Source organism: Salmo salar, chromosome ssa15 (genome assembly GCF_905237065.1).
Source record: "Salmo salar chromosome ssa15, Ssal_v3.1, whole genome shotgun sequence".
In the NCBI taxonomy this organism is placed as follows: domain Eukaryota; kingdom Metazoa; phylum Chordata; class Actinopteri; order Salmoniformes; family Salmonidae; genus Salmo; species Salmo salar.
The window spans coordinates 69,235,794-69,251,547 of NC_059456.1; the positions used below are offsets into that span (position 1 = coordinate 69,235,794).

The 15,754-nt window shown below is 43.5% G+C and overlaps 2 protein-coding genes across 2 annotated transcripts; one reads left to right on the forward strand and one right to left on the reverse strand.

Moving 5' to 3' along the window:
• The first annotated feature begins 5,075 nt into the window (after positions 1-5,075).
• On the forward strand, positions 5,076-9,855 carry LOC106572301 (taste receptor type 1 member 1-like). Its single transcript, XM_045695246.1, has 6 exons — positions 5,076-5,468; positions 5,643-5,946; positions 6,213-6,968; positions 7,156-7,377; positions 7,568-7,688; positions 8,445-9,855. Exons 1-6 carry the CDS (start codon positions 5,299-5,301, stop codon positions 9,368-9,370), a joined length of 2,499 nt encoding a protein of 832 aa, XP_045551202.1. The 5' UTR covers positions 5,076-5,298; the 3' UTR covers positions 9,371-9,855.
• A 794-nt stretch (positions 9,856-10,649) lies between these two features.
• On the reverse strand, positions 10,650-11,934 carry LOC106572333 (transcription factor HES-5). Its single transcript, XM_014146367.2, has 2 exons — positions 11,813-11,934; positions 10,650-11,684 (listed from the first exon to the last, which is right to left on the reverse strand). Exons 1-2 carry the CDS (start codon positions 11,873-11,875, stop codon positions 11,235-11,237), a joined length of 513 nt encoding a protein of 170 aa, XP_014001842.1. The 5' UTR covers positions 11,876-11,934; the 3' UTR covers positions 10,650-11,234.
• Positions 11,935-15,754: the final 3,820 nt, after the last annotated feature.

The window sequence follows — 15,754 nt, forward strand, 5'->3', positions numbered from 1 at the left end:
GATCACATGGATGGTGCTTGCATACATAAGGGCGTCTATGAATTTGAGTGGTTACGTTTTTCCAGCCCCATATCCCTAAGCTTTTTACCAAAAACAATGGCGGGGAAACCTTTGTTGTTGTTTGAATTCCTGATTGCCCAATTAACATTATGCTATCCCTGAATCCGCTACAGTACTATAGGCCCTTATAATACAAAATAGTATAAGATGTAATTTTTTTTAAGACGTTTTTCAAATGTATTGGGAACTAGCCTCCAAGACACAGAATCTAAATTGACAAAGAATAACCGTAGATGCATTCGTTGCCTATCTTCGTTCTCCATTCAGCCAAACATGTATCTTATGTGTCCACTTGCAGGTGGTGTGTTTGAATAAATAAAAAAAAGCTCCGTTATAAAAAAAATAAAATCAATTACTCCATGAAGTATTCCAGCAAAGTGTACGCTGCCATCTTGTCTGTTTCAAATCTTCTCTCATTCATTTAGACAGGTGGGTCCACCCCAAAGTGCCGCACGTCATGGTGACAATCGCCTGTCTCGATCAATGAGTGAAAATTTGAATTAGACGAGACAGAGCATTTTCTAAATTCAAACTCACCACCTGCAACTGGACATGGACATTTTAGAAGATACATGTTTTGTCGAATCAAGAACGAAGACAGTATCGCAAATTCCAGGTTAGTTGGAAAATCTACGGCTGTGTTTTGTATATGCAAACCTGTAACGCCCAGTAATGGATACCAAAAATCTTTGGTTATATCACATTATCTGGTTTGAGTTTATTTTATTTTTACAGGGACAGTGTACATTAATCAACGTTTCAGTAAAAGTGCCGGTTTTAGCCAGCCGGCTAATTTTCAACCGCAGTCCCTGTGCAGGTTACAATCTGGTGTACAATCTGTAGCTAGGAAGTATGTAATTTCCATTATTTTGCGAAATCACTTCTGACCACAGTAGACTACAAAGACATGACAGAAATACAGACCATAAATGCAGATCCTGGAGGTGTCAAAAAGATGTAATAATTAATAGGACCCCTGCACCTGATCATACAAGCAACCAGAGTAGGTCTATGCCTATTATTAATGACAATAAGCTAAAAAAAAATAAGAATAATATGCTATTATTAGTATTATTATGCCATAGCTTCATACAATTTTATATTGTATGATTTTTCAAATGTGTGTGAACTTGTGTTCATGACACAGCATAACATTTAAAAAGAAAAAACACATTGTTTTTCCCCTCTTCCATGGCCAGAAACCTACGAATTGGCAAATGCTCTCAGTGAAAGTAACATGACACACATGGAAATCTTATTTTGCCAAGCTTGTACAATGCTCTTACTTTACATGGTATTTGCGTCTGTAATAATGACGTTGACAAAATGTCCAATATTGCTGTCGAAACAAAGGGAAACTGTGGTCTCCTGTTGAGTTTGCAGATCCTGCAGTGTGTGATTATCAGGCAAATAGGCTATTAGTGGTTAAAGGTGTGTTTACACATGGGGCACAATCTTGGCCTCAAATGTCACCGTGGTTTTGCTGATGGACATAGAATGGAAATTCAACCCGACCAGGAGCAATAACAACTTGAGGTAGGTCTCTAAATTGGCTGTATCTTGCCCACCACTCATGAAAAATGGAGCAGATGGTATGTTAAAAAGATTTGAGTACCCCGAAGAGGTGCTTCCCCCCCAACATATTTAGGGATTCCCAGACGGAAGCCACTCCTCAGTAAAAGGCACATGATAGCCCGCTCTCAGACCATGAGAAACCAGATTCTCTGTTCTGATGAAACCAGACCTGAAAATAGCTCCCCATCCAACATGATAGAGCTTGAGACGATCTGCAGAGAAGAATGGGAGAAACTCCCCAAATACAGCTGTGCCATGCTTGTAGCGTCATACACAAGAAGACTCAAGGCTGTAATCGCTGCCAAAGGTGCTTTAACAAAGTACTGAGTAAAGGGTCTGAATACTTATGTAAATGTGATTTCCATTTTTTGTATTTAATACATTTCTAAAAACCTGTTTTTGCTTTGTCATTATTGGGTATTGTGTGTAGATTGATGGAAAAAAAATATTTAATCAATTTTAAGATAAGGCTGTAACTTAAGAAAATGTAGAAAAAGTCAAGGGGTCTGAATCTTTTCCGAATGCACTGCATATATTGTATGTGGGAGTCGGTCCATGGCAGAGCGCGAACATAGTGCAAAGAGCAATGTGTGCAGCTCTATTTAGCACAAATGTTTATTTTTATACACTGAGTATACAGAACATTCAAGAAAATGGTCCACCACCCAAATGACATCCAGCCAACTTTTAAGTTCTACTTAAGTAGTTTTGTAGTTGTATTTTTTACAACTTTTACTTTTACTCTACTATATTCCTAAAGGAAATAATATATACTGCTCAAAAAAATAAAGGGAACACTAAAATAACACATCCTAGATCAGAATGAATGAAATAATCTTATTAAATACTTTTTTCTTTACATAGTTGAATGTGCTGACAACAAAATCACACAAAAATAATCAATGGAAATCCAATTTATCAACCCATGAAGGTCTGGATTTGGAGTCGCACTCAAAATTAAAGTGGAAAACCACACTACAGGCTGATCCAACTTTGATGTAATGTCCTTAAAACAAGTCAAAATGAGGCTCAGTAGTGTGTGTGGCCTCCACGTGCCTGTATGACCTCCCTACAACGCTTGGGCATGCTCCTGATGAGGTGACAGATGGTCTCCTGAGGGATCTCCTCCCAGACCTGGACTAAAGCATCCGCCAACTCCTGGACAGTCTGTGGTGCAATGGAGCGAGACATGATGTCCCAGATGTGCTCAATTGGATTCAGGTCTGGGGAACGGGCGGGCCTGTCCATAGCGTCAATGCCTTCCTCTTGCAGGAACTGCTGACACACTCCAGCCACACGAGGTCTAGCATTGTCTTGCATTAGGAGGAACCCAGGGCCAACCGCACCAGCATATGGTCTCACAAGGGGTCTGAGGATCTCATCTCGGTACCTAATGGCAGTCAGGCTACCTCTGGCGAGCACATGGAGGGCTCAGAGAAATGCCACCCCACACCATGACTGACCCACCGCCAAACCGGTCATGCTGGAGGATGTTGCAGGCAGCAGAACGTTCTCCACGGCGTCTCCAGACTCTGTCAGGTCTGTCACATGTGCTCAGTGTGAACCTGCTTTCATCTGTGAAGAGCACAGGGCGCCAGTGGCGAATTTGCCAATCTTGGTGTTCTCTGGCAAATGCCAAACATCCTGCACGGTGTTGGGCTGTAAGCACAACCCCCACCTGTGGACGTCGGACCCTCATACCACCCTCATGGAGTCTGTTTCTGACCGTTTGAGCAGACACATGCACATTTGTGGCCTGCTGGAGGTCATTTTGCAGGGCTCTGGCAGTGCTCCTCCTGCTCCTCCTTGCACAAAGGCAGAAGTAGTGGTCCTGCTGCTGGTTGTTGCCCTCCTACGGCCTCCTCCACGTCTCCTGATGTACTGGCCTGTCTCCTGGTAGCGCCTCCATGCTCTGGACACTACGCTGATAGACACAGCAAACCTTCTTGCCACAGCTCGCATTGATGTGCCATCCTGAATGAGCTGCACTACCTGAGCCACTTGTGTGGGTTGTAGACTCCGTCTCATGCTACCACTAGAGTGAAAGCACCGCCAGCATTCAAAAGTAACCAAAACATCAGCCAGGAAGCATAGGAACTGAGAAGTGGTCTGTGGTCACCACCTGCAGAACCACTCCTTTATTGGGGGTGTCTTGCTAATTGCCTATAATTTCCACCTGTTGTCTATTCCATTTGCACAACAGCATGCAAAATGTATTGTCAATCAGTGTTGCTTCCTAAGTGGACAGTTTGATTTCACAGAAGTGTGATTGACTTGGAGTTACATTGTGTTGTTTAAGTGTTCCCTTTATTTTTTTGAGCAGTGTCACTTTTACTCCATACATTTTCCCTGAAACCCAAAAGTACTCATTACATTCGAATGCTTAGCAGGACAGGTAAAATGGTCCAATTCACACGCTTATCAAGAGAACATCCATGGTCATCCGTATTGCCTCTGATTTGGCGGACTCACTAAACAAATATGCTTTGTTTGTAAATAATGTTTGGTTGTTGTAGTGTGCCCCTGGCTATTTATACATTTTAAAAAACAAGACAATTGTGCTATCTACTTTGCTTAATATAAGCAATTTGAAATTATTCTTACTCTTACTTTTGATACTTAAGTATATTTTTGCAATTACATTTACTTTTGATACTTAACAATATTTAAAACCAAATACTTTTAGACTTTTACTCAAGTAGTATTTTACTGGATGACTTTCCCTTTTACTTGTCATTTTCTATTAAGGTATCTTTACTTTTACTCAAGTGGGGGTGGGGTATGGGTGTGTACCGTCTCGACCTCTGAATGACCCTGCTGGTCATCTATGAACGTTTGAACATCTTGAACAAGAATCTGGCCTTAATGGCCATGTACTATCTCCACCTGTCACAACCAGAAGAGGACTGGCCACCCCTCAGAGCCTGGTTCCTCTCCAGGTTTCTTCCTATGTTCCTGCCTTTCTGGGGAGTTTTTCCTAGCCACCGTGCTTCTACATCTGCATTGCTTGCTGTTTGGGGTTTTAGGAAGGGTTTCTGTATAGCACTACGTGACGTCTGCTGATGTAAAAAGAGCTTCATAAATATATTTTATTTTATTTTATTTGATAGAACATAAGGCAGAGGGAACATAGACATGGTCCCTCATAACAAAACAGACAAGACAGAAAAACTAAACCAGCTCTGATTTACTTTGCTTTGACTGAAAGGTTAGCCACAATATGACATTTGCATTGCTTCTAAGTGCGCAGTGGCTCTCTTCTTCTCTCCTGCACCTTAGTGGCCCAGTCTGCACCTTGAGTCCAACATACCACCGATACTGCAATGAAACTACAGTCGAACACCATTTAATTGCACTGTCACTTGACTGGGATTGATATTGTCACAACGGACTCCTCTTTCATATTACAATTATGCAGTTCATTTCAATGGAAAGCTAACTCTACTGTATGAAAAACAAATCTTAAAATGCAAATGTGCACACCCTCACTTCATTACCGGGAAAGATGCAAAACCATCGACATCCAGCTCCCCCTCCCTCCTTCTCTCCCTCCTTCTCTCCCTCCATTCCACCTTCTTTCCACTCCACCCATCCACCCTAACATAAGAAGAGGTAGATTGCCCGTAGTTCCAGTTCAGAGCTGAGGGTTGTTGAGGTTGAGGTATGGGTGTGTGTATCGTCCTGGGCTGGTTGGTACTGGTCCTGACTGGCCACCAGCTGACTGAGGGAACCAGTCTGCAGCTTTCAGGGGACTACTCCATCTCGTGTTTCTTTCCGCTCCACAATTTAGCCACCTCCGGCTCCAACCTACCAGACCTGGGAGCCTGCAAAAAGTAAGTCCAATAGCAAAGATCTCACAAGAGGACGTTGTTAATCCATTTCACTGGCATTTTAGTTCATTTTAGACCAGTGAGTTATTGTGACTTGACTCAATCACTTTCTTTCGATAATGGATTTATGTGTTAATGTCTTTTTATTCTGCTTGCAATCAATTCACTCCTATTCAGAGGCAAATCTAATAACCATGGCTATCATTTGATACAAGCCATGAGATTCGCTGTGGAGGAGATCAACAATGGCACAAAAAACCAACATCTTCTCCCAGGGGTGACGCTAGGTTACCAGGCGTATGACATCTGCAATACACCAGCCAGTGTCCTGGCCACTCTGGACCTGCTGGCCCAACAGTTACAAGGAACTTCAGGGAACAAGACAGGTGGTGACCAGAGAGAAGTAGCAGTGATTGGGCCTGATAGTAGCAGTTACACCTTCCCCCCGGCTGCAATGCTGGGCTCCTATCTGGTGCCACAGGTACATTGTATTTCCCAAGTTCAGTTATTGGTAACTGGTGAAACTAACGCTTGACTGTTTTCCCTCTAGACTAAGAATGGTACACATTTGTGACCATTTGTTTTTGTCTTCTATTGCTCTTCTGTTTATATTTTTAAATGTCTTCTCCTTGCCTCCTATGATTTCATATTTTTTCCATTTATGTATCCTTTATTTTTTTCTTCTTCCTCCTCCTCCTGGTCCCCCCTCCTGGTCCTCCTCCTCCTATTTGTGAATTTTCTTTCTAGATATCCTATGAAGCCACAAACGAATTGCTAAGCAACAAGCACCTCTACCCATCCTTCTTCCGCACCATCCCCAGTGACAAGAACCAGGTGGACGCCATGATCAAGCTGCTAGTGCGTTTTGACTGGACCTGGATCGCTCTGCTGGGCAGTGATAACTCCTACGGCCTCCAGGGCATGCAGAGGCTCTCCCAACAGGCGGCCTACTACGACATCTGCATCGCCTACCAAGGAGTCATCCCCGACCTCACCTCGGCCACCAACCAGACCATGAGGAGCATAGTCAAGGACATCTTGAAGACCAAGGTCAACACTATTGTTGTGTTCTCCAGCAAAAGCAAAGTTAGTGGGTTCTTCCCATTTGTCATAGAGCAGGGTGTAACTGGTAAGGTGTGGATAGGGACAGAGGACTGGTCAGTGGCCACTCTAGTGTCGGGGATACCAGGGATTCACACCATCGGGACTGTTCTAGGCATCTCCATCAAATACGCAGCCATAGCTGGGTTTGAGACGTTTGAAAGCCATGTTGTTGAAAAGTTACTTAGGGACAACTCCAATGGCATGATTGACCTGAGGGTTGAATGTTTGCAAAATACGGATCTCTATAGCATGGCAGTAAAAAACGTCTCTTTGGATGGCTATGACATGACATCCTCTTCTAATGTTTACAAGGCTGTATATGCTGTGGCCCATGCACTGCACCAAGCACTTGGTTGTGACTCAGGTGAATGCCAAAAGATTGAAGTACAACCTTGGCAGGTGAGTGTTTTCAAAATGATGGTACTGAAGTCAAAAAGCCCACTCTGAAGAAAGTGAGCACAAGTTCACGACACACTTGATATCTATGTTCACTGTAGATTTCCAATAGTACAATGTTCACTATCACAGGTATGTTACAGTCATGTTTAAATTGGTGCATGCTGTTCTTCCTCTGTCTCTCCCTCAGCTTCTGCCACTGTTAAAGCAGGTGAGATTCTCAGTTGAGAACTTCTCTGTGTACTTTGATGAGAACGGAGACCCGCCCACAGGATATGACATCGTGACCTGGGTTTGGAGGGGAACAGAGTGGTCTCTCCGAGTGGTGGGCTCTTACACTCCAGACCCCACTAACCTCACAGTGGACCCTGCTCAAATTGAATGGGCTAGTGACATTGACAACCTGGGAAAAGTAAAGCCACAGTATTAGAGTATTTACTCAGTAGTATTACAATCCATTGTCAGATGAAATAGCAGAATGATTTTGGGTACTAGAATTGTAGAAACTAGTCATAGAGAGTGGAAACCATGGTTACATGTGGACTTGGAAAACCTGTGTGTGTGTGTGTGTGTGTTGTTTTTATTGTGGTTGTGTCCAGGAGGTGCCTCCATCAATGTGCTCTCCAGAATGCCCCACAGGTCACAGGAAGCTGCAGACAGGACAACACAAGTGCTGCTTTGACTGCCTGGCCTGTCCTGCTCACACCTTCCTCAACAGTACCGGTGAGATTACATTCACACACCCACTGTGCACATCCATAGTTCATCCTCTATCTGTAGTGAATTGAATTGTGCTGTTTAAAAGTGTCCAGCAGGTGGCGGATGTTGCCCCTCTCATAAACTGCCGATATAGCAGGAGTGTCAAACACACCGCCTGGGGTCCAATCTGGCCCACGGGTGAGTTGAGTAAAAACTTTTTTAAATGTAATTGTACATTTTTTGTGGGGGGGGGGGTGTTCAAAACAATTGGGGAGGTAAAAAAATGGGGGGGGGGGGCAACAAACTCAATATGCTTTAAAATGACTAAAACCAAATCTAAACTGTGTAGAAATGATAATGGACCTATATTAACAGTTTCTTCACTGTCCAGCTCACTAATAATCACAGTGCACAGCTTCAAAAATTCCCCAAAATGATGGATGGAGGACTACTTTTAGCTAATTTTGACGGCATGGAAATATAACAAACTCCAGACCTCGTTGAAGACTGAATGCGGCCCCCCAGGGGGAAAAGTCAGTTCGACACCCCTGATCTATAGCAAGCAGCTGGTAGTAGCACAACTAGAATAACAGTGATAATGCAACTGTCTCTGATAGTGTGAATATCAGTGATATCTGTTTTTAAATCAATACTGAGGATATATGTAAACTCAATTCATGAATGTAAACACCATCTTCTGAACTGGTTGAACTAAAATAAATCCTGTAAATGTTGAACTGACCCCAGCCTTGATGTTATGATATATATGTCACTCTATAGGATCTACCTGGTGCCAGGTGTGTGAGCTCCACCAGTGGTCCACAGAGGCGAGCAAGGTGTGTCTGGATCGGATGGTCCTGCTGCTGGCGTGGGACGCCCCCCTGTCTCTTGCCCTGCTGCTCCTCCTGGCTCTGACCCTGTTCATGACCCTTGGGTCAGGGGTCGTCTTCCTCCTCAACCTGGGCACCCCTGTGGCCAAGTCGGCTGGCGGGCGCACCTGCCTGGTGATGCTTCTGGCCCTAACCGCGGCGGCCGCCAGCGCCCTGTGCCACTTTGGCCTCCCGTCTCGGCCCGCCTGCCTCCTCAAGCAGCCCCTCTTCGTCTTCAGCTTCACCGTGTGTCTGGCGTGCGTCACCGTGCGCTCCTTCCAAGTGGTCTGCATCTTTAAGCTGTCTTCCAAGCTGCCCCGTGCCTATGACACCTGGGCTAAGAACCACGGGCCTGAAGTCACCGTCCTTGTCCTGTCCATGACAGTGTTGTTGATCTCTGTGCTCCGGGTTGCTCTAAACCCCCCGTACCCCTCCCAGGATGTGGCCTTCTACTCCAACTGCATTGTCACAGAGTGTAGTAACACCCTCTCTTTCGGTGCCATGATAGAACTAGCCTACGTCTCTGTGCTCAGCATGCTCTGTTTCTCCTTCAGTTACATGGGCAAAGACCTGCCGGCCAACTATAATGAGGCCAAGTGTATCACCTTTAGTCTCATGGTCTACATGATCTCCTGGATCAGCTTCTTCACCATCTATTTTGTCACCAGGGCGGAGTTTGCCATGGCCATGCATGTGCTGGCCATAGTGTCCAGTGTGCTCGGTATACTCGGTGGTTATTTCATGCCCAAGGTCTACATCATGGTGCTGAGGCCCCAAATGAACACAACGGCCCATTTCCAAAACTGTATTCAGATGTATACCATGAACAAACAGTGAAAGACATGTTTATCATAGATTGCCTTTTGTATTTCCGGATACTACCAATTGCTTTAAAAATGCCGTAGCACATGTTGCTCTGCTCTTAGCTAAGGAGAAAGTAAATGTTGACCTTGCACATTTAAGTGTATGTATAATGTTCTCTAACATGGTTGTAATGTAGTTATGAGGTTAGCTTTCTAATGCACTCCTTTTCGACTTAGCTAAGTGAAGCTAAACCTCTTTAGCTGCATCTGGTGTTGTGCACTTTCTTCAGTGTCTGCGTGGCATATGTTTGGCCTCTCTTTACAAGAATAGAATGTGGTAGTGTGGGCAGGCCATAGAGAGGTGCCTTGCCTTCTGTTGGTGTGAGTGCCTGTCTGTATGTGTGCCCTCTCACTGGGCATCTGTGGTGGCAGGTTTCAGGAGCTCAATGGGACAGCCTGTAAGCCTCTGATTTAAACCCAGCTATCCCAAAGACCCATACACATGTCCCATAGTTCTCGGTTTTCAATCTAAGTGTGCGAGTCAGTAGCCTATTTGAAGAATCTGCATATGATTATTTATGCTTAAATCAATTAATACCCTTTTCTTTGTATAGCACTATTTGAAATAAATAAACCAACAAATAAAATGACCTAGTTTTCCTTCTTTGTATTTCATTAAAGGGAAATTCCACAATTTTTCAACTTCATAGTCATTATCTCCAGCACCATACCAGTGTTTACTGTCTACATATGTGAAAACTGCACATTGCTACATTTTGTGGTTAAAAAGATGAGAAGAAAGGTCCTAAAAAAAAGTCTTACTCGATGACATCAACAAGAACTAAAAGAAAAAAAAAATTGATTTTCAAAACAAGCAATGAGTTTTTCTAGCCGGGGGGACGCCATTTACCTGCTCCCCACATCACCGCAAATCTTATAGTGTTTGAAAATCACTGTTTTTAAAATGTTTTTACTTTTGATGGCATTATCAAATTGCACTTTTTAACTACAAAACGTATAAATATATGTTGACACTGTTTTGTAGACACTGATATGGTGATGGAGATAATACATTAGGTTTTAAAAGTGGTAGTATTGCACTTTAATGTGTAAAACTGTCTTTTTGATAACGCAAAACGTTCATACTTAAACCAAGCTTCTTAGGGGGAAACTATTGCAAAAGTTAAATGTGGATTTTCTTACATTTGTTTGTCAAATTTGACAAAACATTTCATGGAGGAGGGTCAAATGAACTAGTTAGAACAAAATGGAATGCAAGATCCACTACAAGTTGGTCAAAAATCACAGTCCCGGACAAAAGGTTATTATTTATTTAAAATTGATTGTAGTTTTATTGTCATACATAGTTTTAAGAGCTTCTTTAAACGCAATATAAAACATCCGAAAAATAACAGTACTATTACAAAGCATACCAACATACTATTATTGCCTTTATAAAAGATACGTCCATAAGATAACAAAACAGTTAATAACAATAGAGAAATATCCTCAAAGAATTGCTGTCAAAAATACAGTAGCCTATTGTAGAGGCTGTTACATCTATCATATAACACATTGACTCCACTGGAGTAAGAAAAAAATGCACATTTCACAAAATTAGATCATAACTCAATCGTCAGCTACATTCTTCACTGCAAATGAAAATCTAATTTGACAAAACAAGAGAAAAAAACATCCTTCACAATAAAGTGACTACCCTCACTTCAAATATGCCACAAATGTGCCACACATCTGTCCATCAATGTGATGAGAAAATAGGAGCTCAGTAAACCCACAATGGTTGAGCAGGTTGGAAATGCATATTTCCTACATAGCGAGGGACATACAGTCCATTGTTTCCCTCAGGTTTTAGAGTGACTTCAGTCCACTGTCTTTCTCTACCAGGGCCTCCAGACTGGGCCTTTAGCTCCTGTGTCCTGGAGCGTGGTGTTGGTGGTGGGTCGGAGGGTGGAGGAGACTGGGGAGGTGGAATGGATCATTGGGTGCTGCTGGATTGATCTCTGGGCCTGGGTGGAGAGCTGCTGCTGGAGCCCCTGAAGAGGTCCAGCCCAGGTGATGATGGAAGTGGTGTCTCTCTTGGGGCTTCCGGACAGGAACTGCAGAGACTCCCTCCAACACTGTGAATAACCCTCGCCGTAGTCCCTCTGAGATGGATCCGGCTGCAGCTGCTGCCTCAGGAAGCTCACGGTCATCTCCAGGATGTCGGCTTTCTCCAGCTTGGTGTTGGGGTCTTGTTTGTGGAACTCCTTCTCCAGGATGAGCTTGAGCTGCTCGATGCAGCCGTTGATGCGATCCCGACGCATCTTCTCCACAATGGGTTTCCTTATCTGACGCAGAGAAGCACATTTTGATTAGTCTACAGCTCTAATATATGACATCAATAAACTGAAAAAGCCACAATAAACATACACACTTTATACTGTATGTACACATTGATTGAACATCATTTGCATACCTTAATGTATTTTTCTGCGAACCTCAGGTGCTGGAAAGAGAAGTTGGTTGAACAGGGAGCCATGTCTGTAGGTGTGAGAGACTGACAGGTCTGTCTGCTAGTTCTCCTGGGCTGCAGTGTGGTCTGGGCCCTCTAAGGGATCTCTCCCCCTTTATATAGCAGGAGATTACCATGACAAAGCCATGTGGCCCAGACCTGGCTGGGGTTCCCACACTACTGAGACCACAGGGCCGCCCGTCGCAACAATAGGAGAAACATCAATAACTTGATGGATTATGGGGTAGTAGAGGCAACACAGAGATGTTTCCCAAGATAAGCTATTAACTACTGATTAATAGGTTAAAACATTATACATGCAGTTAACATTACATCTGGGTTATCATACCTATCAAATTAGAAAACTATGATGTAAAAACAAGTTAAAAGCCAACACACTTCTGAAGGGAAGAGCCCTCTTAAAAGAGGGTCATTTAGACCGTAAAGAAAAGATCTGAGTAATTTCAGAACCCTTTCATTTCTAACACAATCTTGCCAGTATAATTACAAAATAAAATTACTCTGGAGAGTTATCTTTCTCTCCAGACAATTTTATTGTGGTAATTAACCCAACATTAGTTGAATTGTCACATAGTTTCAATAAAATACATACAATTTGGATACAATTCATTGTTTATATGCAGTCAGTACTGCAACAGTGTGGTTACAACACTTTTGAAAGTTAGTGGTATCATAAACCATTCGGCTTGTGTTGTTATAAAAATTATGCTAATGCTAAATTATGCTAATGTCTGATGAAGAAGACATTCACATAGACACAGATGGCTGTCGCTGTGTTGGAATGTGGGAGTTACACACACTTACGTATATATCAAACTTTTGTCACACACCCCACACACTTCGTCCAGACAAGTAGCCTCCACTTTGACAGACAGTTGACATTTAACCATTGTGTTATCTATTGTCTGTATCTCTGTTCTCATTGGCTGTTGAGTGTGGGAAAGCTCAAGACAACTCATGCCCACATGTGGATTTATTGCCCCCAGGAAGATTCCTTCTAGAATGCTTTGTCTCACAACAAGTGTTTAGTGTATTTTTCCAATTCAAAGTATGACTAAAGAGGTATTTTATCTCGTAGACGGTAAATATCGTGGCATTAAATACAAAGAAGAGGAACTACAGTATAACATTGTAACTAATAAGAGAAATTGTTACTTTCCCATGAAAAATCCTGTGCTGCTGGACCAGAGTGGGGAGACTGGGGACAATGCCACAGTCACTGGCAGAGTGCAATGGTTGTGTTTCAGGCAGTGCAAAGGTCACACATGTCTGGCCTGGCCTGTGGGTGCTGTGAGGAGAGTACTCTCCCTAGTTTCCCACCAGTCCCTAGCACTGGGGTAGATGAGCTACAAAAGCCAGGCCGCTCCAATGCCCCATTGGGAATGTTAATTGATCCTTTGTTGCAGGACAAACAGAAACCCTATGTCACAGACCATCTGGAAAAAAATCAAGTTAATGGGGCCTTGCACATTGACAAAGAGCTACAAGAGCGCCCTGTCTTCTTCTTCCACTTTGGCCTGGATGAATGTTGAACATTTCAATGGAGTTAAAACTACTTATAAAGGGGAATTTGTCAACTACATCTATACAATAATATTTGTTAACTGTTAGCTAGAAATTCCCTTTTGGCTAGCTGTGCATTGACCACATTGACAGTGTGGGGAAGGGAAGGTTTTGGCTAGCCTTTGTCTGGGGTCTTTTAGTGTGTGTGAACAGTGACCCACCCAAAGATAGACAACAGTCAGTCTGAATTCCTGCCATACACTCTGGACTGCCAGGCCTGTGGTGGAGTAAGGCAGGTTCCCATCAGCCCTGTGCCTTTGGGAGTGTGCTAGCTCCTGTTTCCCACACTCTCTGTCCATTCACCGGCCTCAATAAGAGGACAATAGAAGTGTGTCTTGTTACACATCACATTAGCCACGGTGTTTGATCTCTGGTTGGAGGGAGGGAGGGCTCCATAATCACCGCCAGACCATCTGCAGGACTAACCCTGAGAAACGTGTTTCAAACTTTTTGCCACAATAAAAAGGATACGTATTTCTTGGCCCAAGCAAGTCTCTTCTTCTTATTGGTGTCCTTTAGTAGTGGTTTCTTTTTAGCACTTTGACCATGAAGACCGGATTCACACAGTCTCCTCTGAACAGTTGATGTTGAGATGTGTCTGTTACTTGAACTCTGCAAAGCATTTATTTGGGCTGCAATTTCTGAGGCTAATGAACTTATCCTCTGCAACAGAGGTAATTCTGGGTCTTCCTTTCCTGTGGCAGTCCTCATGAGAGCCAGTTTCATCACAGCACTTGATGGTTATTCTGACTGCACTTGAAGAAACAATTTTTTTTTTTTCCCGGAATGACTGACCTTCATGTCTTAAAGTAATGGTGGACAGTCGTTTCTCTTTGCTTATTTGAGCTGTTCTTGCCATAATATGGACTTGGTATTTTACTAAATAGGGCTATCTTCTGTATATCACCCCTACCTTGTCACTGAAGGGGTTAAACCAAGGCCTCATACCTTTTAAAGGGTTAATAAATAGTTTTATGATAAACTGTAAGGTCTCCTCTCAGGAGACCTCTGTGTGTGTGTTAAACCCTGTCTTGAGTGTTGTGCCCTTCAGACACTATCAGAAGGCAGGAAACTGCCTACGCTCATACTCCTCCTGTCTGGGCCCCACCGTGGCTGTCTGAGGTTCTGAGAATACGACTGGTTTTCTGAGAACACAAGGCTGCCGCAAGCCTGATGAAAACAGCCACCTGTCAGAAGATGCTTAGACTCGTTCACTTCGTTATGACCCTATACTTGTGTGTGTCTTTGTGTTCCTTGACGCCATTTCCGTTCACAACTTGTAGACTTGCTTACATGCTGCTGTGCGGTTTGTTGCTAACCTTCCTTTGCCACCTGCCAACTTTACAGTTTTTACTTTTTAATTACCGTTTCACATTAAAAAAAAATCCCTCGCTCAACTTTTTTCATTCAACTTATTCACCCTGGACACTATCTGGACGTGGTTCGTCAGGACCTTCACCAGCCGAAGATAAGTAGTAACATTAACATTATGCCTTCTAATTGCAGTCGCTGTACTCATAATATACAGGAGAACGATCGCCTTATGGCGAGGATACCTGTGCTGCAAGCCCAGCTTCAGACGCAATTGTTAGGCAAGGGCAATTTACGTGTAGGAAAGGATGAAACAGCGTCTGTGCCACCAATAAGTACAGATAGTCGTATAAATCCCCTCGCACAGTCCCCAAAGCCTGACAATTTTCTCATGGCTTCTGGAAGGAAATGCTGTAGGAATACTCAACCAGTGTCGCTCATTCAGCCGACAGAAACTTTCAACCGGTTCTCCCTATTAAGCAACGGGTCGGAGTCAGAGGCCGAGCCTTCTCTGGTCTCTACTCCTCCCGTTACGGGGTCTGAGACGCCGAAGCCTCCCACCATTAGCTCTGACAAATGGAAAACCCTAGTTATTGGCGACTCCATTACCTGCACTATTAGACTTAAAACGAATCATCCAGCGATCATACACTATTTACCAGGGGGCAGGGCTACCGACGTTAAGGCTAATCTGAAGATGGTGTTTGCTAAAGCTAAAACTGGTGAGTGTAGAGAGTATAGGGATATTGTTATCCAAGTCGGCTCCAACGATGTTAGGATGAAACAGTCAGAGGTCACCAAGCGCAACATAACTTCAGCGTGTAAATCAGCTAGAAAGATGTGTCGGCATTGAGTAATTGTCTCTGGCCCCCTCCCAGTTAGGGGGAGTGATGAGCTCTACAGCAGAGTCTCACAACTCAATCGCTGGTTGAAAACTGTTTTTGTAGATATTTGTCCCTCTTTCTGGGACTCACCCACAAACAGGACCAAGCCTGGCCTGCTGAGGAGTGA

Excerpts from the sequence above, each read along its gene's own strand:
- LOC106572301 (XM_045695246.1), top strand. The coding sequence starts at position 5,299 with ATGGGTGTGTGTATCGTCCTGGGCTGGTTGGTACTGGTCCTGACTGGC. Across the intron at positions 5,469-5,642 it reads GACCTGGGAGCCTGCAAAAA|AGGCAAATCTAATAACCATG; the intron begins GTAAGTCCAATA and ends ACTCCTATTCAG. Across the intron at positions 7,378-7,567 it reads ACATTGACAACCTGGGAAAA|GTGCCTCCATCAATGTGCTC; the intron begins GTAAAGCCACAG and ends TGTGTCCAGGAG.
- LOC106572333 (XM_014146367.2), bottom strand. The coding sequence starts at position 11,875 with ATGGCTCCCTGTTCAACCAACTTCTCTTTCCAGCACCTGAGGTTCGCA. Across the intron at positions 11,685-11,812 it reads TCGCAGAAAAATACATTAAG|ATAAGGAAACCCATTGTGGA; the intron begins GTATGCAAATGA and ends TCTCTGCGTCAG.